The sequence below is a fragment of the Apostichopus japonicus genome, chromosome 3 (genome assembly GCF_037975245.1).
Source record: "Apostichopus japonicus isolate 1M-3 chromosome 3, ASM3797524v1, whole genome shotgun sequence".
NCBI lineage: Eukaryota > Metazoa > Echinodermata > Holothuroidea > Aspidochirotida > Stichopodidae > Apostichopus > Apostichopus japonicus.
In genome coordinates this window covers 17,006,202-17,030,431 of record NC_092563.1, presented here as the reverse complement: position 1 = coordinate 17,030,431, position 24,230 = coordinate 17,006,202, and the positions used below count along the sequence as shown (strand labels likewise).

The 24,230-nt window shown below is 38.7% G+C and overlaps 2 protein-coding genes across 2 annotated transcripts in view; both read right to left on the bottom strand.

Moving 5' to 3' along the window:
* Positions 1 to 6,291: 6,291 nt before the first annotated feature.
* Positions 6,292 to 9,930, bottom strand: LOC139958523 (riboflavin transporter 2-like). The gene is made up of 2 exons (XM_071955643.1): positions 8,588 to 9,930; positions 6,292 to 7,495 (listed from the first exon to the last, which is right to left on the bottom strand). Exons 1-2 carry the CDS (start codon positions 9,758 to 9,760, stop codon positions 7,253 to 7,255), a joined length of 1,416 nt encoding a protein of 471 aa, XP_071811744.1. The 5' UTR covers positions 9,761 to 9,930; the 3' UTR covers positions 6,292 to 7,252.
* Positions 9,931 to 16,477: 6,547 nt separating this feature from the next.
* LOC139965230 (Golgi apparatus protein 1-like) overlaps positions 16,478 to 24,230 on the bottom strand; it is a 42,263-nt gene continuing 34,510 nt past the window's right edge. Inside the window, exon 23 of the mRNA XM_071967396.1 lies at positions 16,478 to 24,184. Coding sequence (XP_071823497.1) covers positions 24,017 to 24,184 — 168 coding nt within the window. The 3' untranslated portion in view covers positions 16,478 to 24,016. The remainder of the gene's footprint in view (positions 24,185 to 24,230) is intronic.

Here is a 24,230-nt window from a genome sequence, read left to right as displayed (position 1 = left end):
CCTCTGGAAAAACTTTGTTTCTTATATTTATACTTCCACTCCCTCCAGAGAGTAGAAAAGTAAAAGGCTCTGCCTGGACATGAACAGCAGACATTGAGCTTGTCTGGGAATCGAACCGGAGACTTGGAGTTTGTCTGTCTCTCTCCAGTCCAGAGCACTACCAACTGCGCCACTAGAACTGTTGAGAATTAATGCTCGTTTCTAATATTTAAACTTCAAAGTCCAGAATGGAATCAGTAAAGGAGCAAAAATATATAATGCTCTGTCTGAGGTTCGAACCGGAGACATGGAGTTTGTCTGTCTCTCCAGTCCAGAGCACTACCAACTGCGCCACTAGAACTGTTGAGAATTAATGCTCGTTTCTAATATTTAAACTTCAAAGTCCAGAAAGGAATCAGTAAAAGAGCAAAAAAATCACAATGCTCTGACTGGGGATCGAACCGGAGACATAGAGTTGTCTGTCTCTCTCCAGTCCAGAGCACTACCAACTGCGCTACTAGAACTGTTGAGAATTAATGCTCGTTTCTAATATTTAAACTTCAAAGTCCAGAATGGAATCAGTAAAAGAGCAAAAATATTAAATGCTCTGTCTGGGGTTCGAACCGGAGACATAGAGTTTGTCTGTCTCTCCAGTCCAGAGCACTACCAACTGCGCCACTAGAACTGTTGAGAATTATGCTCGTTTCTAATATTTAAACTTCAAAGTCCAGAATGGAAGAAGAAAAAGAACAGAAAATCAAAATGCTCTGTCTGGGGATCGAACCGGAGACATGGAGTTTGTCTGTGTCTCTCCAGTCCAGAGCACTACCAACCGCGCCACTAGAACTGTTGAGAATTAGTGGTCGTTTCTAATATTTAAACTTCAAAGTTCAGAATGGAAGAAGAAAAAGAACAGAAAATCAAAATGCTCTGTCTGGGGATCGAACCGGAGACATGGAGTTTGTCTGTGTCTCTCCAGTCCAGAGCACTACCAACCGCGCCACTAGAACTGTTGAGAATTAGTGGTCGTTTCTAATATTTAATCTTCACAACATTAGGAGGCAAATAAATAGAAAATCAAATGCATCCTCTGGTGTTTGAACTCAAGACAAGGAGTATATGTCTCATTTTTTCAGTTTATTGACAATTTCTTTGTACAAAACAATAATAAATATGCAAAATTATACAACATGACAACTGCGCCACAGTAACTGTTAATTGAGAAATGATAGGCTTTTCTTATATTTTAACTGCAAAATGAGGAAAAGAAATACCAAATCAATACATCCTCTGGGAGTTGAATTCTAGACAGAGAGTTTGTCTTACTTTCTAAGTACATAGCACTAACCACTGTAACTGTTTAGAAATAATTATTAGTTATTTGATTTGATTTATTATTTTTTTTTTTCACGTGCAAATATACAATGTGAAAGGAAGTCTTCTACAAAGCATACAATAGCTTAACAATGTAAAAGACTTTGGTCAGAAAAGCATTATTTGGACAATTGCTTCCCATCTGGCAAAAACATATCCCTAACAAACAGTAAACCAGCGTCGTAAAAGCTTTTTGTCATAAACAATGGTATTATCAATTCTAATAAAAATTATTGGGGATTTGCTCACCCAAGTCTTCCGGAAGTTTTTTTTCAAAGGTAGCTAAGTTTACTCAAAACCATACAAATTTGTCCAATGAAGGTATTTTTAAATACAGGAAATATCCTGGTCATGAAAATTAGTTGAAAAGCAACTCTTCACCGGACGGCGACAGAGAGGAATGAAAAAAAAAAGAGCTTCCAATACCCCGTGTTGGCATTATTACAATAACGCTTGACTCAAGAGGTTTGGAGAGCACCAACAAAGCTGTGAACATATATTATTTTTAACCCCCCCCCCCCCTTTTTAATGGGGTTTAACATAGTAAGTCTCCTTACTTTATCAGTTTTCCCGTTCGAAATAAATAAAAACTAGTACTTTGGATCTTATCGATAAAATCTTTTGGAGGGCTAGGCAGATTCCTTGGGGACCACGTATCTCCCGAACGGAAGCAGATATGGACCTGGGAGTTGCAAATTTGGGCTCCTGAGCATCGGTTAACCCCTCTTACGTCATTTGGGCGAAATCGATTTTGGATCGATTTTTTTGTCAGTTTTGGCAAAAACTGCAAATCAGGTTTTTGCCCCCCACGTCCCCACACAACACCCAATTCCAAAATAAACTTCAGATTCGTAATCAGCGTGTCGCGAACTACCAGAAAAGATACACATTTATTGCTTTTGCGACAAAAAGTTTTTTCACCTCAAAGAAAAGTAAGACCGAACAACTTTTACGACGAACAAAGGTTATCAAACCTTTTGTTGTCCCTAAAGGTTTTTCGGTTTTCTATTGTTCCTCCGCTGAAGTTGCAAACTGAGCAAAATAAGTGTCATAAGAGGGTGCTCGACGCATCTTGCCAGTGATACGTGATTTCAAAGCAGTCAAATCAAATCTTTGTTTGTCATCTTGAGTTTTATCTTGACATTTATGAATAAATGGGTCAGTTTTGGCAAAAACTGCAAATTTATCCTCTACCATGGCCCAGACAACCTCAAGGGCCCATGGCCCAAGTGATTTATTCATGTGCAAAGACACAAGGATAATTCCTGTAGTTGCATTGGACCCTTTATACATTGGATAAACCAAAAAATACCATCGACGACTTTTATCTGTACCGGGCCCCACACAACAGCCATAAAGGGCCCATGGCCCACACATGATTTGATTATGTTAAAAAAAGCAGGATAACTCTTTTAGAGGTGTTGGCTCTATTGGACATTGCGGTATTAAAAAATACCAACGAATTCATTTTTTAACTGTAACGGGCCCATGTAGCAACCTCAAAGGCCCAGTTGCCCACACAGTAATTAATCATGTGAAAATAGACAAAGGGCCTAAAAATTGCACTAAGGCATCAACGTGATCCCTTTGGCTTGAATATTTTATTTCCTTCTCTCAACATGCTGACACAAGTTTTGGACATTCTCATATAAATCTCGACATATTGATACAGTTTTGGGCATTAACGAAACGTTGGCGCGCGCCGATGTTCCAAAATTATAGCACGACGTCAATATTGTATCTAGCAAGCAATGTTGACATGACCAATGTAGTAATGGCATGCTGTTACAAGTTTTCGACATGCTGATGTTGAATTTGACATGTTGATAGACGCTATGACATATTGTATTTTGTTTCGACATGTTCATGGAATTTTAACATATTGATATCGAATTGGACATATATATATTAACTTTGACACTTCACTTTCTTTTTCGACATTTATGGAACGTTTGGCTCTCCGTAGTTTTCCACTTTCTTTTCTATGTTGACAGAGATCTGATAAATGGAAGAGACTTAACATAAAAATTGTTCAATTTACTTAACAAACTATTCCAATATTCTTCATCAAACAGTATCCTTATTACTGCCATCTCATGTGAATCACTTAAATATACAACAAATATACAACATGATAACCCTAAGATTGCTAATTGTAAGGCTTGGACCTGATCGTAACACCCATGAGGATGATTTTTCATGAGGGAATACATGTTAGTGTGTCCTTTCTTTAACTAGAAACCTTTAGAGGATACAGCTTCTTCGAGAAAAAGTTCTTTCTGAACAAGTGGACACTTTATCTCCAACAGTCCAAAGCACTCCTCCATTGATGGATCATATACACTTTGCCATCTGGTGGATTTTGTGCCACTGTTTTTAGGAGCTTTGCCAAACCATTCCGACAAAGTTTGGCCGTTGACACTGGACACACTTCCGATGGATTTAGAATAGTTGAAATCGTGATGTAACCAACAAATGCAACAAGAATCATGACCCTTACAACAGTGGCACTCTGCTGACGCCATGTTGTTGCCATACACGGCACTTGGTTTGTTTACGTTGTATACCCACTAGAGGTCACGTGACGCCAGTCGCCGATTGTGTCTATTATTTGTAGAGTGCAGTAAACTGGCATCAAATGTCAATTGAGGATAATATAAACGGTGATACACCTTCAGGGCAACTGTCACGCAAGGATCAGTCGGGTCGTGTTGACAGCTTTGGACTAGCTATATGGAGTAAAAGGATTTGTCTCACTATATTGTTGTAATTGTTTGTTGTGGATACTCTCTGTTGCTTGGTTGAACGGTTTGTTGAATATTTTGCTTTTGTTTGCGTTCACTCTACTGCTTGTTTTTTTTTCAATTTTAATGGTCAACCTTGCTTAAAATATAATTATTTGAAGTTTCACACCTGCTGTCAAGACGACCACAGTCTCCCAAAGATATTTTATTTCATTTTCAGCAGCACAAATATAGTTAATACTGTCTGACATTCACGGCGTGACTTTCATGGTGACATTCATAGCGTATACAAACAGTACTGTCAGTAGAAGTAAAAAATTGTGTATCTTCCTAACTTAAGGAGTTTTCTTGGACATAGTCAATTTCATTGGGAGTATAGGGCACCGAACATTGGGGATCCACCCCCCCCCCCCACTATGAGTTGATTAAAGGCATTGAAGACTCGCCCAAAACCGCGTGCCGCGCTCTGAAAAAGTTAACTTTCCGTTGCTTGCAAGTGAAGTTTTCTGCTTGTCGCTACAAAATGCAGACAGTAATAAAAAGGTGATACCTTGTTATCTTTAGCTGGACCTGAGATGTCCATCGCTGTATCGTGTGTACACTGTGCTGTGGGTATTGACCGTAGCTGTATGTACTGACTGTACACTAGTGTCTAATTACCGAAGGTAGCAGCTGTGTGCGTATTTTCTGGGATCGATGGTGGTGTCTAACACTTCTGTTACACCTCATTCGAAACTAGGTCAGTTTACCGGCATTAGACGTTTCTATTTGCGCAAGTGTTCACACCCTTTAAATAAAACCGACTACATCTCTTGTAGTAGACACGTTCCTTTTGTTGTTTACAATCCATATGACTCTGGTTGTTGTTCACTGCAACGATTCAACCTCATCCGATTCGGTCCATTTTGCATGCATCCAGATTTTTGATAAATAACTGGCACAAATCCAGGGTAGGATAAACAGGGACAATTGATAAGCGAGGTCACCCTGCTAATAAACTTGTCCCCTATGGCAACAATTTCCGAGTTACAAACGTGCTAACTATGTTAGGGAATATCGAGCTTTGGAATACCCTAAAGCTCTCAGCGTGAATATTATTTTTTTTTTTAGCGAATTACTTCAAAATTGAAATTTTCAATATGATCTATAATATCATCTCATATGAAAATCCGTCCTTTTGTAAGACTGACGTTCATTTTTTGCCACTGACCACTTCTGCACCTTTCAAAGTTATTAGTCTGGAACATTAGCATGTGTGTAACGTAATCAATTCACCAAGCCTAGCAGAGGAAACAAGCTTGGAAATGTTACTTTCTCAGCTCAAATTTTCAGCTATCTACCATGACAGCAAATTAAAATACCCGAGGTATGTCAGTGGTAGTAAAGGGTGCATTTTCAAATGTTTATCCAACCCCCAAAAATATGATATTTTAATCAATTAAGTTTCAGAGGCACGGGATGAAACGCCTTGCTATATTGCCAAGGTAAAAATTTAAAAGGTTCAGTTCGTTGCCGACAGGACAACACGAAACTTGAGGTTAACATGGCGGGTCATTGCAATAACCATATTCCATAACGGGATAAGTATCGCCCTGAATTATACGGAAGCTTAAGAAAGATGGAACATGGAAACATGGAAAGACAATAAGGAGCGTTAGCTCAGTGGTTAACGCCTGTGCCTTTCAATCATAAGGTCTCGAGTTTGAGTCACTCCACGATTAATGTATGTCGTCCAGTTACAGAGTTGTTGACAATTCATAATCATGGATGTTAAATATGAATCTAAGAAACTGACCTCGGTCAGCTTGCGGCTTTGATAAGCCAATGATGGTTTCTTCGCGAGTTCCTGCTTGCAGGAGGATCTAATCACATACATCTACAGTATACACATGTACAAGATATACTCGATAGCATTAGGTGTTTAAATAGGCTAATAACCTTATGCAACTATCAACATGTAAGGACCCTTTCCATTGGTCCGATAAATACAATTAATTAAAAGAATAAGAATATATATTTATAAGAATATAATAGGAATGCGCAGCTTGAATATGTCAAGTTTCGTACGTTGGTGTGCTAATGTTTCTCATTTTTATCACTTGTTAGTAAAAGCTATGTGTACGGGTCTGTGATTGTACCACACTCCACCCCTCCACCCCTCCCGGGTCTCCCCTCCCTCCCACCCTCACTCAAATGATACTTAAACTTTATACGCAGCTGTTATTTGATTACATCATACATGTAGATACCTGGTTACCTTTCAAACCAAGCAAAACGTACACTTCAAGACAAAAATATTCGAACAATTCCACAGCCTGTTGATGTGCTATGGGGCCTAGCATAAGTAATAGATATACAAATGAATTTATTAATACTATGAAGAGATAAGTTAAGGGTTATGTAATAAGCTGTATGTACATCATTATAAAGTGCGAGATGAAATACTGGTTTATAGTACACAAATATAAATATATAACATTAATTGAATAGAAACAATGGTTTGGGCTTGGGTGTATATATACATATATATATATTCTTAGTGGAACTGACGACATGTTAAAGAACGGGCTCAATTGGATATCTAGTTGACTAAATAAGCAATGGGCCCTTCAGAGTACATGATGCCAGTTTGTTTGACTGGATGTATATTTAGTCACAGTAGTAGGGCCGCTTCAATGGTCGTAGGCCGATGGGCGGCTTCACCAGATGTGTTCTTGACACTGGGCCCTTCCCTGGGTCCCGGGAGGCCGCACTGGCCTAGTTACGCCGTTGATATAAACTTCTGAACACAGGCCTGACGACATGGAGAGGTATAAAGGTGCTACATCAACCCCCCCCCCCTACCCCCGATAAAAACCATGACAAGACCATACAACTGAAACTTATTAATTTCATTACATCAATATACCACAGATATTTCATACATTGTTCGTATGGAGTACTGGACTAGTGAAACAGTGAATACATCAAACTCATGCTTCAGACAGACGTCGAGAACCACTCGGCGGGCCTCGAGGACAATTATGTGAAAGAACCCTCCATATTTTCTCGGCTACCTGATGCCACCCCCTTCCACGGGATGGGGGCGGGTTGTTGTAGCACCTGTATACCTCTCCCATTTCGTCAGGCCTGTGTTCAGAAGTCCAGCGCCTTTCTCATATCAAATTTGTAATATCACAAGACACTTGATCTTTACATGGATCTTCGTAGTAAGGTACCAGGGCGGTGGTGAAAGTGAGCACAACGAACATAACACATGCACCGATTAAGGAACCAACTTGTGTTATCACACCGAACCAAATTAAAAGGCTCCTGTTGTCTGGCTCCCGTCTCAGGATCCAACCGATATTAGCATGGACGTAGGCGAAACAGCCGCTAGACACCACCCAGGCACATACCTGTAAATACACCCGAGAAGAAAAATCACCCACTCGTATAATGTTGGAGTTTGCGTTGGTGTGTACTTTGTCTCCCTGACAACGGCGGCATCATGGGGAAGGGATCTGGTTAGGGTTGGGGGGGGGGGGTAATTATGATGCAGAACATAGGCTAGCTGGGAACTTTATAGGAAACAGTGGGCAAACTCATGTGCCTAGTTTGTTCCATTGATGATTAAATATATGTATTTGGTCAAAGTTTATTTTAAATTTACGCGGTCATTTCAGCTAATTGGTGATGCAACCACATTAATTTATATAGGCCTACTTAACTGTTTTTCTAACTTTGCCTTTTTTTTACTGATGAAATTAGGTTCCCCTCATTTGTGAACCTGTGGATGATGATTGAATTTATCATACCTTATCATCAAAAACTTACATTCCTTCTTAAAAATATGTTATGTTTTTTTTATTTCCTTATATAAAAAGGATCACTTCGATATCAAATATATCAGTCAAAGCCACATGTTGTTGTAGACTGCGAACGTTATGTTACCTATAAACAATGGTAATGTGATCAACCTTGTATAATATTGTCATGGTATCTCATGGGAACATATGGCAGTACGACATGTGCACATGCCCCTTTCTTCAACCTTACACACAAACATACACCCACGCATGCACACAAATAAAAGTAATTAATGCCACAACCAGCGTGTAGACCTATTAAACAGACCTAATGTATAGTCTAACTATGACTCGTCATGCAACATCTCACGTCTAAAATTGTAATATGTTCTGGCCACCGTGTCTCAGCTTGGCCACAAGTCTGTACCCCCTCCCACTCCCCCAGCCCTCCCTCTCCCACTCCCCCACCCCTAGCTCTACAACAGTACACTAAATAAACAAGTAATTGACAGTATAAATAATATTTTAAGTGTTCAATTCAGAAAAAAAAACATTCAATAAGAACGTCGCAATAGCAAGCTCGTTACTGCACTGCGTACTCCACCAACACACCAATCAGTTTATGTGTACTTAATTAGTCCAAACAAATCAACAGAGGCAAAACATTAGAGGTATACGCTACTGGCGATTAAATTGACTTACGATTAACCCTCTCCCGGTGACTGTTTGTTGCATCGGTGGAGATGGGCTCATAAACGCTGTGAGCATACAGTAACTACCGACAGAAATACCGACCAAAGCAACACCGCCGACAAATAGCAATTTGTTCATCGGTTTAACCAACACAAAGAATGCCGCAAGAGGTTTGCTAACACAGGCTAGAGTTGCCGCAACAAGGTAGGTCTTCAGACCGTATCCTCCGGCTGAGAAACTTTGCACTGAAGGTAAAACTGAGTTAGAGAGAGCATTGACAATACCAAGTATTGTAAAAACAGAGAGATAGAATCTGATCGGTTTTTTGGGAACCGGCGTACCGATATTTGATTTGGTTTGTTTAATATCGCCATCTGCCACCATCTCATATTGATAACTATCGTTTGCTTTGCCTTGATTGGTCGAGTCAGTGACCTGTTGTTCTCGACGAGATAAAGGCAAGATGTTCAAAAGCAGGAAAGATGTAAAACAGGCTGCGGCCATGGCAAATAAAAATGTGAAATATATACCCGGACCAAATCTGGGAGCTTTCTGTCTGGAAACCCATGAATAGCATCTAATCTCGTGGGTGTCATTTTCGTAGATAAAGGTTTGATTGGCAATACATTCTGTGTTGCTGGCTACTCCTTGGACCAACGCGAATATGCTCGGGGTTAGCGCACTGAACCCTTCCCCGATGAAATACCACGTAACGTAAACACTCTTAAAGCGGGACATGAACGGCGTGAACGCAACCGACGAAGTACAGTCTACGATTGATAATACAAATGCACATATCAATAAAGCTGTGCTATGCGTTTTACCAGTTAGTTTCCAAACAGAATATTCATCCCACAAAAATATCAACAGAAAAGTTACCACCGCTCCCAAGGCAGTGATGATATAATTGGTCTGTAATTCAAGATGGAATTGAGAAGGCGTTAGGTAGTTGATAATAGTGAATAGGAGAGGTCCAACGTTAGCCAACTGAATGATCAATACAAGCCATGTAGCGATGTTGAAACCTTCCGGGATTCCAAGCGATACCAGTACTGGTAATTCCACCCATAATCCGTTTAGAGCTATCCAGGAGCCTTGTCCAAACATGATTATTAAGACAATGATCAATGTGTTCCCACTCTCTGGAAGATGAGATCCATTTTTACTATTTCCTTGATCCATCTTTACAGATATATTTTTTATGTTTTAGCTATTAAAAGATCTACAATTATATAAGTCGCGTAATACGTACACCGCAGTGCCTTATAGCCTACGAAGACAATGAACAAACATCGCATTGGACGATTGACAAAAGCGTCTACGCTATGAGCTGTGTAAACACCCATTGCCAATAACCGCGAACGCAATGGTATTTTTTTCGAAGTCAAAACGGAGTTGTATAATGCCAATGTTCATGACCTTTCATGCAGGGTGCCCGCTTGGGTAGCAATCGTTTACTCGTTATATAGCCAAGGTTGAACTTATGGTCTATATTTATATACTTATATAATGTTATATAAAGTTATATATATATATATATATATATATATATATATATATATATATATATATATATATATATATATATATATACAGTGGCGGATCCAGGATTTCGCCGAAGGGGGGGGGGCCCAGATTGGAAATGCCTAATCGTCGTCCTGGGGGAGGGGTCTAAGGGGAGTGGGGGCCCCCCTCCCCTTTTGAAAATTTCACAAAATATGGAGGTCCTCGGTGCAATCTGGTGCTACTTTTCGTGAAAGTTTGGAGTAAAATTTATTTCCAATAAATCATGTATTCATGGTTTGCCGGGCATATATTTGCAATTTCGAGCAATGAGCTGGGATTTACGTCTTTGGGGAGTAGGTGGTGATGCAAACTACTTTTACCAGGCTACTCCAGGCCATTTCATCTTGGATGCCCCCTTCCAGAATTACACGCACAGTGGCGTAGCTAGGATTTTTTGAGTGGGGGGGGGGCATGAGGGCTGTTCTTTCTTGTGGGGGGGCCGGAGGTTACTATATAAGCGGAGGGCCACCTTGGTTGGCGCGGAGCGTACAGAGAAAATTTGAGATTTCAGCACCCCCCAGATCGCAGGAGATTGCACCTGTGAGGCAAAATAGCAACCAAAAAGATGTGCAACTTTGGTGACAGAAATGCAAAAAAAGTTTTTTCTCTTTCATGCTGACTGGCCTTGCCAACTCAGCCAGACTTTTAACTTGAGGGAAGTTGGCATCATTTGTCGTTTCAAGCTGTCAAGGCCTTTCTCCCAACTCAAACCCCTGTGGGCTACCTGTAGGTTTGCAGGATATGCCCACATGTGGACTTAAATAGCATTAGAGGAAGGGGATGGAAGACTAACACGCATCGATGTTTCGGTAATGGTCCACATTGGTGGCTCGGTGCTAATTAGGCCATTTATTGGGTTTCTTGAGGCAGCTGTCATCAGAATCTGGGTTTTTGTGCCAATAGATGACCGATAACATGTATTGGTATGTAAATTTCTTCTTCATATATCTAGCAACACTCTAAAAACAAATGAGTGGATTTCATTCCATTGGAGTGATCACTCGGCGCACTTCAAATTAAGAGTGAAATTTAACTCTATTGGAGTTAACCCTCACTCCTAATATGAGTGAATATAACTCTATTAGGAGTTAAGATTTACTCCAATGGAGTGGAAATTCACTCTTATACCGGAATGTGCTCAGTGATCACTCCCATGGAGTGAAATTCACCTATGTTTTTATCAGTACAGTACAGTGCATATCATCATAGACGTACGTACGTACGTACTACGTACGTTCGTATATCAGACGCACTCGATACCCACGATACGATACGGTCCTGGAGAAACTATTTCCACTCATCATTTTTTAAGGCGATACAGTAGTGAGTATTGAACAGGCACAGCCGCAGTTTGCAGGAATTTCGGAATTCCCAATATTTTATATCTCTACCAGTAGTGTTTCGACAGTTTCGTGGGCATAAAAAAGTTGTTTTGTGGAATATTCAATGATATATCAGGGGCGCATGCATTATTTGTGACAGGGGGGGGGGGGTCTGACTGATCCAGCCGCGCCTGAACGTAAGACTATCTAAGCGGAGCGCCATCATCGGTTGGCGCGGAGCGTACAAGAAAATTTTTGGCTTTACAAACCCCCCAGATGGCCGGAAACGGCACTTCCCGAGTATTCTAAGCAGCATGTACCTAGCCTGAAAATATGGATCTCATGTCTGCAATTTCTCAATTGATGAGAAAAAACAATCTATGAAATATGGTATTACATATCAGATGAGTTGAGATGATACAAAAATCATAACGCCTTTAGCCCCCAATCCCCTCCCGTTCCGTCACCACCGTTTGATGCAGGGCCGGATCCAAGATTCTGGAAGGGTGAGGGGTTTGCTCATGAAAAATTCGTTAGCGCATCCTAGCAGCCTACCGCTCTGTTACCTCACCGCCGAAAAAAATTCGAACACCACCTCAATTTTGAAACTTTTCGGTCTGAAAATTGAGATCGTTAGGCATTTTTGGCACGTGTAGCACGCGTGCACACTATAGTTCATTTGACGGAAAAGACACACCTAGATGACTTGTGAGGATAACCGCTTTTCTGACGTCCTACATGTTTAAAATTGGCGTTTAATTTAATTATTTTTTCTCTCTCTTTTTTTCTCTCTCTTTTTTTCTCTCTCTTTTTTTTCTCTCTTTTTTTTTGGCCAAGAGCAGGGGGGTCCGGACCCCCTGGACCCCCCCCCGCTGGATCCGCGCCTGCATATATTCATTTGACTCGAGGCAATATATGAAAACCTGATACCTCGGCTCAGTACAAACGGAGCCAATCTTTTGATAGATTGTTGCGCTAGGTGGGAGCACTGAACATATTTTCAGCAGATATCGATATCGCGCAGCACAACACGGTTCGTGGTATATGGTCGCAATCGTCGCATCGACCATTGCCATGCCATGCTGTGTGACCATTCTCATGATTACTACAGATGTTGTATTTTCTTATTCTGCCAGATGCAGACGAGATAATTGTGTAACTCTATTTCCCAAATTATTGAACAAAAAATATAAGTGAATCGCACTTATTTTTATTTTTTAATTTGTTTACAACCTTTTTTTTACCCCATTCCCAGTGGGGGGCCAGTGGGGGGGCCAGCCTATTTCATGGGGGGCCTCGGCCCCCTAGGCCCCCCCGTAGCTACGCCACTGATCACGCATGGGGCCCTTTCCCTCGAACGCGGTAAAAAAAAAAATCAGGATTTTCAAAAAGGGGGGCCCGGGCCCCCCGGGCCCCCCTGGATCCGCCCCTGATATATATATATATATATATATTATATATATGTATATATGTATTTGTATATGTACACATATATAGATAGAGAGTGTGCTTAGTCAACATTACTAAGCAGGGGCGTCAAAGCCGGTACGGCAGGTCCGGCGACCAATATTCACGGCGCCAAAAAAAGAGAGTAGGAATAAGAAAAAAAATGGCAAAAAATAAAGAACCAAAATGAATCTGGGAGATATATTTTTCAGTAATTTTCAATAATGATGAAGGCAAGTAGGCTAAATGTGACTACTCTGGCATGGCAGGGGTCTTGTTTTCAAGCTCGGGAAGTGCCATTTCCTGCAATCTGGGAGGCATTTTTCACTCTTGAAATTTTCTCCAGTACGCTGCGCGCCAACCATGGTGGCGCGTAGCGTAGTATGACCTACCAAACGTCCCCCAGATAATTATGATAGATGGCCACACTCTGATCTGCCGTACCAATCCAAAATAGCTTCCGACGCCCCTGCTAAGTTCTATATCTCTATGTTCAAGTTCTTGGTCTCTTCCTGTACAACAATTAAATGTACCTTTAAGAGCACTTCGATAACGAGAACCAAAAATGTTGTAAATTACTGGATTAATACCAAATTTTAGCAATGAAGGGAAACCTATTAGAAATAAGTAAACGTTCCAATATAAACCATCGCGTTTTGCTATGACGGCGAGGAAGATAGCGATATCCCGAAATAGCACTAACAATATGAACATAGCAGAATTTACCAATACCATTATGGTTAGATTCCGCCGATGTTCATGATCTCTTTTCCCGATATTATCACAGTCACTAATGTTCTTATTCTCTTTAAATACGTTAATGATGTTAGTGTAGAGTATGACAACAATTAATAAGATAATTAAATCTTAGAAGATGAAAATATAACTTGATGCAGGTATACTTCGGATATTTTCTCCAAGTCAACTACCCTTTTGAAGTAATGATATAAAGAAAAGTAGGAAAACAACATAAAGAATAACAAAAGCAACAGTAATTACAATCGCAGTCAAACAATATGGCCGCTTTAGATGAGTAACTGCATGGACCTATGTGTTCCAACGGTTTTCAAATAGCCTTATAACGTTCCTACGCAATCAATATATTAAGACATAAACTTATAAGTTGCAAAGAACTCCGAAATAGTGACAGCACTACAGCAGACAGTGCAGGAGGACAGTGCAGACAGTGCAGCAGACAGTGCAGGACAGTGCAGGAGGTAAAATTGATCACCATGTGTCAGGATTAAAATGAGTTGTTTAATCGAAAATACGAGAATGAGAAATGATGTTAACATACCAACAACTGACAACGCTACTAAGTAAATGCAGATGGTAGATTCTCGTTACATTGGATGTCTCTTAAAGCAGCATTTTGCGTCCTTTTCTATGATTTTTCTCAACCTCACTGATTCCACTTTGCCATAACGACATACATAACTAGCTAATTTATTTATATTTTACTTCAAATGGTGGCATAAAAGTCGAAAAATTTGCAACTTTCAACTTTGTTGTTCTCCAAGATATTTTCCGTTGGGAACCCAATAAACCTCGCCCATAATATGAATATTTAAACACTACGAACGTCATTAACAGATACGTAATATAACACCACGCTTGATTTGTGTACAGTCTATATGGCAGTTGTACCAGGGAGTTGCATAACAACTCCCTGGTACAACCAACGCGAAGTCTTGAATCTATTTTTAGCAACGGCTCATAACTAAACCTGCATCTCTGATTGGTTGAATTCAAACTAGTGGGTTTGGCGGAATTGTATGCGATTAATTTTAACTGTGAAATTTGTCGAGGACACTCTTCTCATTTATCGACATAAATCGTTAATTACTCGCTAATTAACGCTCTTGGCAGGGTGAAACTTGGATGGTATCTTAGATAGCTGTTTTATGATTGATACATGTAAAAAAATCGATGCACATGTTAAAAAAGTGGAAAAAAGCGACCCAACGCAAAATGCTGCTTTAACTGTAATAAAAAACAATACATTTATTGTTATTGCAAAAAGACTTAAAAATTTATAAAATAACGCATGGCCATATAGTTAAGGTAAACTGCTCAACAACATAATCCCTCCACCAACCATCTGAACTATACCAAAAACCTGTCTCTGTTATACTCATAATGGTATGTTGGGTCGTTACGGCGATCGTAAAAGGACTCATAGTCAGATAGGTTTACTGTATCTAAAGGATATATCAGATATGATGATGTGTTCGAAGAAATGTTTAAGTACCCATTTCAGTTAATGTTCTAGTCAGTTCTTCCAGTTTTTATTATAACAGGTATCCAGGATTTTCTAACCCCGGGTGGCGCGAATTACTATCTAAGCGGAGCGCCACCATCGGTTGGCGTGCAGCGTATAAGTAATTTTGTTTTGTTTTGATACCCCCTCAGATCACCGGAACTGGCACTTCTCGGGCTTGAAAATGACCAACCAGATGTACACTTTTGCCTGAGAACCAAATATTTCCCAATAGTTTTTTTTTTCCATCCATAACCTTTTTGAAGATTGTCACCAGTCACACATCATGTTCGACCTCATCGCATCTCCAGTGGATTATTATTTTTGTAGGTGATTCTACGTCGCGGCCCACAATACCCGTCAGCCCCACTTTTCAAGGTTTAAAACCCATTATTTGTTCAGAATTTGAAAATTCACATTTCTCGTGAATAAATTCACTTCAAAACATACCCATAATGTTGCACACAATTTCATCTATGGACAACCAATACAGAAAAACCTCCTTCAACCCCTAAGAGACCGGTCAAAATTTCACGAGTAGAGGGAAGTATGATGAAAAATGTTGGTCAGGGAATTTTCGAAACTTCAGACACAGTTAGTTTATTGGTGTACAAATATTAAAACCTCTTATAACGGCTACTATAAAACTATAAAATACCAGATATTTCCGAAACCGAACGCTACACACATAGACAGTTTGGAGGCTGTTCATCCTGGAACGCCATTTTCATGCTCACTCATATGATGTGATATCTGCTGTTTGCTTTACAAATTGGTCATTGAAATAAGACTGAAATAAATAACTTTTATCTGTTTATTGCGCAATGCCCCACATTCTTTTAATTTCGAAAGACGCACAGTTTCAAGTTCATTACACACTGAAGGCTTAGGATTTTCATCCCTAGATACCGCTAGATATTGCTAGATATCCAAACAGTACATTGTCCTTGGGATTTCTTGGGATCTTTCGGGGCCTGATCTTGTGAAATTGCAAAATCGGGAGTGGTCACACTCCATGTAGGTGTAACCCGATCACTTGTTATCGATGAAAAAAAAGTGGTGTGTTGCCGGATTTTGTCAAGGTCTTGGTACTACGGGCGAATGTCATTAATTAAGTGTCATAACTCATTTTTGCATTCTGGTTTGAATTTTTTGTAGCCTGGGGAGGGGGGTATGGCAAATACATGAGTGTGTTACACTCTATTACACGAACCTACCATATAATTCCACACTCATTTTGTATCCATCAGTAACTGTAAATCCTTTAACATTGACAATAAACAAAACAATACAACAACAAACGGACAGAGTTCTCTATTTATTCGAACTTTTCTCCGACACCAATCGACATGGAAATGAAAGATTTTCCTTTTCACAATTAATTCTGACAAACCATTGACCCTTTTTTTTTTTCAACAATAAGACTTAACCGACTAATTTTGATAGAGTATTTCTAGGGCAAAGCAAATGAGGATGGTATGACATGACTAGCAATGTGAAACAACTTTCAGTTTTATTGAAGGAATTGGTGATGGGGAAGAAGGAACTGTGTAAGGTGGACAACATGGAAAGGGAAAGTTTCATTTCAGTCCAAAGACATTATAATAATTTGCTATCAGGTGAGTGGTATAGATTCTGTTTGTTTTATTTCATTTTAACAAAAGGACAGTCAGCTAACCTCTGTCATCAATATGCACGATGGATTAATCCAAACTTGCTCTGACCGAAGGTTTGAAAATAGCTTGCATTATATCAGAAACTTGAAGCAGTAATGGACATCTATTGCACATAGATCAAAATATAGCGGCATTATAGGTGAAATAAGGTACAATCAATCTTAAACCTTTCGTGACCTGTTTTTCATATTAACCATTATTTCCTCACCCATTCCCCCCCCCCCCCCATTGCCCTAATCCAACCTGTAACATTCATCATCTCATCAAAATCTTTCAATAACTACTGGTAAGTCACATTTGAAATTTGGGTGATTCCTTTCTGAATACAATAAAGTGCCAATTCTTTCCATGGTATACACCTGCTTTTAGCAACCTCCATTGAATGCAAATCAGCATTGAATGCAATCAGGCCATAAAAGGTGCTCATGGGATGACAGGGGCATCCACTTTCTGTGTACAATCAACACATGTTATTTATGATAGCGAATTAAGAAGGAAAAAAAAAGGAATAAGGAAATATATCATACAATAAAAAAATAGCCTCATAGTGACACAATTTTCTTATCATCAATATTAGCCATTTCATGGTCAGTACTGCCCATGAGGAATTCCCAGGTTAAAGGTCATATGAACAAACAAGTACACGATGTATATGTATGTGTGTGTTTGCATATATATGTGTATCTGAATGTATGAGTGCGCGCGTGCATTTATGCGCATATGTAGGTTTGGGCGTATGTGTATGCATATCCACAAATTTGTATGTCATGCTATTTTCCACTCGGTGCAAAGTGCTCCTGGAAGTTTTTAAATACCCAATTCCAATTCCAAAAGGGGATGAAACATGAGCAGCCACTGGAGAAAACTCACGGGTTGCCAGTTCTAATGGATATTATGGCAGAAAATGCTATCTCATAACATTTCTCATAGTCTGTGGATGAAAATGACTTTACTGAATGCCACTTGTTGTACTGAAAAAACTGTAAGTCTTGGTGTATCAATCACTCCTTGGCTGACCACCTGGGAGTTTCTATTCCTGCCTTTGGAATCATGACATGGCTTGTATTCCTGTCAATTCTTGGAAATAGGTTTTTCATTTGCTGTTATGATACGACTGGTATACACCGTTAGTTACGATCGTGCTGGTGCAAAATGGACACATTCTCAAATTATATTGCTTTGTTAGACCCTGGTGTCGAGAACGAATTGAAAAGTTGCAAACTGTCACTTTGAAAGTTTTCGTGAAATCTTTATACCTTGCTAGAAACTTTCCAGGTTTCATAAAAAAAAAAATGTCTTGTGAGATTTTTTTCTTTCATAAATGATTAAGGTGTAGTGTACACTCCTAGACCAGTGGTGTCTGTAGTCAGAAGACAATAGAATATATGAGATGGAATGGTGTGCTTGTATTTTTCTTGGCATATCTATATCCTCTCATTTTTAGAATTACCCCTCCTCCAGTTTTCCTTAATTAAAGGGGGGCTACAGAGTAAAGCAAAAAGAAACCTTGTTGGACCATATACAAGAAATCCAAGGAAGATCACTTTGCTATCATGGCTTACCACATCATATATGTTTTTTTTTTATTACAAAGGTTGTTGCAACATTATGAATACCATAAACAGACACTCAAAAAGCTTGCTTAAAACTTCTTATAACGTCTGGTTTGAAGGTATTGAAACTTTGTGGCCATTTTTGCATACCTAGCAGTTGCTACTCAACTCTAATAGTCCCCTAACAAACTGACTACAAGAATGAGTAAAGAGTAAAAACAGTCAAACATAGTACTTTGCTTAAAACCAGAATTGTCACAAATCATTGCCTACCACATCTGTATATGTGATCTTATTTGCTAAATGAAACAAATAGTAAGATTTTTAATTACTATACACTGAAAGAAAAGGATGCATGGCTGTTAATTACAACAACAACAAAAATTTTGAAAAATAAAGTTTCCCTTCCATTGTCTGACTATCCTTAAACCTAATTTGGGAGTTGCTGTGCCAAATACTATTCTGATTCCATCCTTCTGATCAAAAAAACAAAAAGCTCCATTCATAATTTGATAAAATTCTTTGAATATCATCGTTCAAATATGATCTGCTCTGCTCTGTCGGACATTGTTCGTCCTCCTTGCTTGCTTCCATGACACTATTACAAACAAAAAAAGTTACCAGTGTAAAAATATAAACTAATATGAAATTCTAAACATTCTAAAAACACAAAAAATTAAATCAATCTGAAATCAAGTTTGGATGATTCAAGCACCCTCTGTTATGAGCATATGAAAATATGAACTTAATTATTGTCTAAATGTGGGTAGCGAACATTTAAGTTAGAAATAAAAAATATACCAACAGATTAATATGAAAAACTGAGCTCGTAAAACAAATACGGCATTACTAAAATTAGCAATAAATTGATGAACTGATGCAGATATGTTATGAACATGTGGTAAGGTAAGGTACAGAAATAGGTTTTGATGGCCTGTATGTAAACCCTAACATGTAATGATTTACAGAAAGTAAACATTTTTCTTAAGAATAGAGACGTAAGCGAATCTATGGCAAAGAAAGTGATACATCCTTTCAGTAGCAAACACTGCATGTAGATAACATATATAGCTAACAACAGACTGGAGCAGTACATGACCAACCATGCAGGACAATGGTGTTCGTTAACATCCCGGCACGGATGCAAACGTCCATTAAAGGGTGTGAAGACTCGCGCAAAAAGAAACGTCTAATGCCGGTAATTTGACCTAGTTTCGAAGTGAGGTGTAACAGAAGTTTTAAACACCACCATCGATCCCAGAAAATACACACACAGCTTACTACTGTCGGTAATTAGACACTAGTGTACAGTCAGTACATACAGCTGCGGTCAATACCCACAGCACAGTATAAAAACGATACAACGATGGACATCTCAAGTCCAGCTAAAGATAACAATTAAGTTATCACGTTTCATTACTGTCTGCATTTTGTAGCGACACGAACAAAACGTCACTTGCAAGCAACAGAAAGTTAACTTTTTCAGATGGCCCCACAAGGTTTGAGGCGAGTCTTCAATGCCTTTAATGCTGTGTTTCCTTGCATCTCTCAGTGAACTGAGACAAATATTACGCATACAGTCGGGGGTTTTAATTTTGAAAAGTCGTTCCTTTGACAGGAGGTGAATCAACAATGGGGTCCAAAAGCAAAATCTACCGATACATTACGTAACTTTACAGGTAAGAAACACCGTCGTTTAGGTTATAGTGCATGTCAGTACTGATCAGGGTTTGGCAATCATCGGTATATTCACATTCAGACAAACATCAAAAATATATATATATATCGCAAAGAGCATAGTACATTCTGAAGGGGGGGGGGGGAAGGGGGGAGAAGAAAAAGAAAAAGAAAAAGTAAAAAAAAATATGGAGCTTTCTGACTTAAGAAAAAACGCCTCATCGTTTCTAGATACAGTGCATAGATATAACAACAAGCAGATCGTAAAAATGTACCCAACATGTGGTGGAAGAGAAGAATGGGTGACATCGATTCCTCGTCAAAAAGAAACTATACAAATAAAAAGCCAACTTAACTGTTCTGAACTCCTACCCCAACCCCTCCCTCACCATTCCCCCTCCCCGCCCCCACCTTCAAAACACTCTTAATCATGTTCATTTTCCTTGCAATGCTTACAAATTAAGTGTCCTTTGAAAGACTCCCATCTCTCCAAATCTTAGTACTTTGTAACAGGCTACCCGTGAGCAAGACGTACCCAAGTTTCTAAGTTACACTCTCGGCATCCTGGTACTGTACTTCCAACTGCCCCTGTTGCACTTCATACTACTAATGACGCACCAATTTCAAACATTTTCATCAGCTTTCAAACTACGGGACACGTTCCATTTGCCCGACCAGAACTGGCTTCATTGCACGACCTGAAATTTTGAGCATGGAGCTCGTTTTGATGTCAAATTCCGGATGACAGTAAGAGATGTAACTTGACATGCCTGTAAGGCATAGCTAAAACGACTTGACCATTGATGTGCCGTATACAGTGTGACTCAGTACGTTAAACGATACAGAGTAATGATAATAACAACAGTGTTTGTTTACTCATATGACACCAAGAAGAAACCAAAACAACAAGGCAATATCAGATCAAAGTTTTAGCTGACAAAGACTTTTGAAGATCAATGACTCCACAGAGAAATTCATCACACAATTTGTGTGTTTCTGGCTTTTTAAGTTTGACAACCAAAATCAAAACTGCATGTTAGAATGACTGAATATTCCATCCATCCATTGAATGACAAAATTTATCAAGACAATTTAAATCATATTCAAATGAGATTTAAGTGTGTGAGTGTTTTTCTTACATTCTTTCTTTTTGTCAAATTCATTTTCAAACCTCCAAGACAAATTTTAAGTTGAGGTCAAATACTTAAAAATACAAAAATTCTGTTTGTTCCAAAATTAAAAACAAATTTCGGATCTCTTCTGGGGTTTGACCAACTTTCTGATACGACTGAGGATTTCAATCTTTCACCAATGACTAAAAAATTCGTAAAATGTACATATTTTTACAAATCCTTCAAGTTGAGCAGTAAAGTAAACATAGCAAAGTATTGAGTGTCCCATCTATATATTGCTTTTTTTTTTTTCCTTTTCTTTTTTTTTTTAGCCACCAGGTTAGGTCCTACCACAAGAGGAGACAAAAACAGCAGCACATGGAATTGACGAAGAAGACAAACAAAATTTCACATATTTCATTACATATTTCTAGAAAGACAGTTTTTGTTTCTGATGCTTTATCAAATATTCAAAGCATCCACTCGAAAAGGGGGGGAAAAATGAAAGAAAATGCATCCAAAGAGAGAATGGACTATATGAACAGGGAAGAGGGAGAAAAAAAAAACTTACAAAAGTAAAAACCAAATTGTACTTAACTGACTATCTAGAAACAAACACACCTTTGAGTAAACAAGGGTTATTGAGTAAACAAAATCATCACCAGGTATCCAAACCAACAAAAATTCCTCAAATCCAACAAAAATCCTCAAATCCAAAAAACTAATGTAAAATGAGAGGTGGAGAGAGAGAGATTGGTGGAGAGAGAGAAAGAGAGAAATATGACAGAGAATAATGAACTCATTATCAAACTTAGGCTGTGAACCTTCACCATGTACAATAATCACTTCTTAATTATTTAAGTATTATATTTACAAGAATTAGAATATCAATGCTTTTAATGAATTATACATCGAACATAGAAGAAAAAAAAATTATAAAAAAAAAAGAGAGAGAGAGAAAGAAAGAAAAAATATTACAAAAATATATCGACCACTTTTCACTTCATTAGACCTATCCATTGGTGCTCTTGATAAGAAAAAATGGGATTAAGCTCACTGATACAAGTGGAAAAAAAAAGAAGAGAAAAGAGAACTGAAAGTCATGAAATTTGAGCAAACTGAAATAATTACATGAATATTATCGACTGTAAATACACACCCCATTTTGCAAGCATTGGAACCCATGATCAACCCATGTAATAAATGATCAAGTTGATCTTTAGCTGCTATGCTTTGCCCAGAGTTAGATGACGCAGAACTGGTAGTCGAGTATTAGATAATTCTTGGACATTATTGTCCGGGGTACCTTCTCTACAGAAGAAAACCACAAAATTACAGCTGTGGAAATGAATATTCATATTTCCAGATAAATCATCAGTATTCCCAACGACTCTCCTCCCTAATTCACTACTTTAATAAGTCAGAAATTGTATTTGCTCATGTTAACATTAGCTGTATACCAGAACAAGGCTGCCTCTTGAGGGACCCCCCCCCCTCCCCCTCCAACAAAAAACCTTACCATGACAACCATTATGCAAAAGAGGCATATTTTAGTACAAAAGCAACAGCCATTGATAAATCCTTTTTTACCTCTTTTCTTTCTTTCTCAATTGATATTCTAAGCTCAATTTGTGTCTTATTTGTCCTAAACCATTCCTGATGATTTTTTTGATTTATCTGATTATCTATCAATGCTATTCACCACCTATCTACCACATGTACCCCACACTACTGTAAGAAAATTTGTAGGTGACAAATAAAACCCATTTAGTGAACCAACTCTCCCAGTTAAAACAGACAAAGCAACAAAAAAAAAAAAAAAAATTCATTTCCTAAAGACATTTTTATCTGATGAAATTATGCAAAACTATCTAACATCCACCGAGCACTGCTTCCATTGGCCCCTACAGTGGTATTAAGGGAAGCCCAAAAAATACTTCCACACTGAGTCATCTATTCAATGATGAGACCAGTGTCGGCTGTTGTATGAAAATTCAACTGCCCAATATTTCCTGAAAGACGACAGCACATAAGAAATTTGCTGCCGAAGAGGACCCTGTCCACCTACCCAGTTCTCTTAATGCTTTCATATCACACTAAGGAAATCAAATCTACAACAACGGGTGACACTCAAGCAGACTAAAAGCATCATCAACAGTTTTACAATATTTCAAAGCGACACATGTCTATTATCACATGTCTTAATCTTCAGAGGAACATAGTCTCCATGTTTCTTCTAGATAGCTTCTGATAGCTTTAGAAAAAAAGAAAGAAAAAAAAACGCTTCAAGAAGATGAAATCTTGTCATTCTCAAACATCGACAGGCAAGGCATTTCTCTACATTCTCTTCCATTTTGTTGACAAATTTGTTTATAGACATATTAGACCTTTTTGCTGGTTTCCCTGAACATATGTTGATAAGCACAGCAGCCTCCAAGAACACTATCATCCAGTAACAGTCTGCATTTGAAGAATCTGCAGAGTGACTGGACATTTAATACATATCGATAAACATAGGTAAAACAGGAAAACACTCCCACTTAATTACCTACCCTACCCCCTCTATCCGTCTTACTTCTAAAACTTCCCAACATTCTTACATCTCTCTTTTAGTACAACATTAAGTGGGGGTACAGTAGAAAACTATGATAACAATAGTAAAATAAACACCCATCACAGCATTTCGAAAAAGTCTCCACCACTCCCCAAAAGATGCACCCCTTCACTCTTTCTTGGATTTTTTCAGAAGACACAGTTTGTCATACCAAATGCACACAAAAAAGAAAAGAAAAGGGAGATGATATTCCCTAAATTCCGAGGACAAGATTATTTATTTTTCACTCCTGCCGAAACTCGCTTCGTTGCTCTGCCGCAGCAAACGCCAAAGAACAGAACACCCGCAATGAAAGACAAGAAAATCATGAAGAAATGGTTGCGGGACGATGAATGGGAAATCTGCAGGTAGAGCTCATTGAGGGTCTCTGGAGGGGCAACCTGATGGAGAAGGAAAAAAAAAAATTAAATGAAAAATAACTGTTAA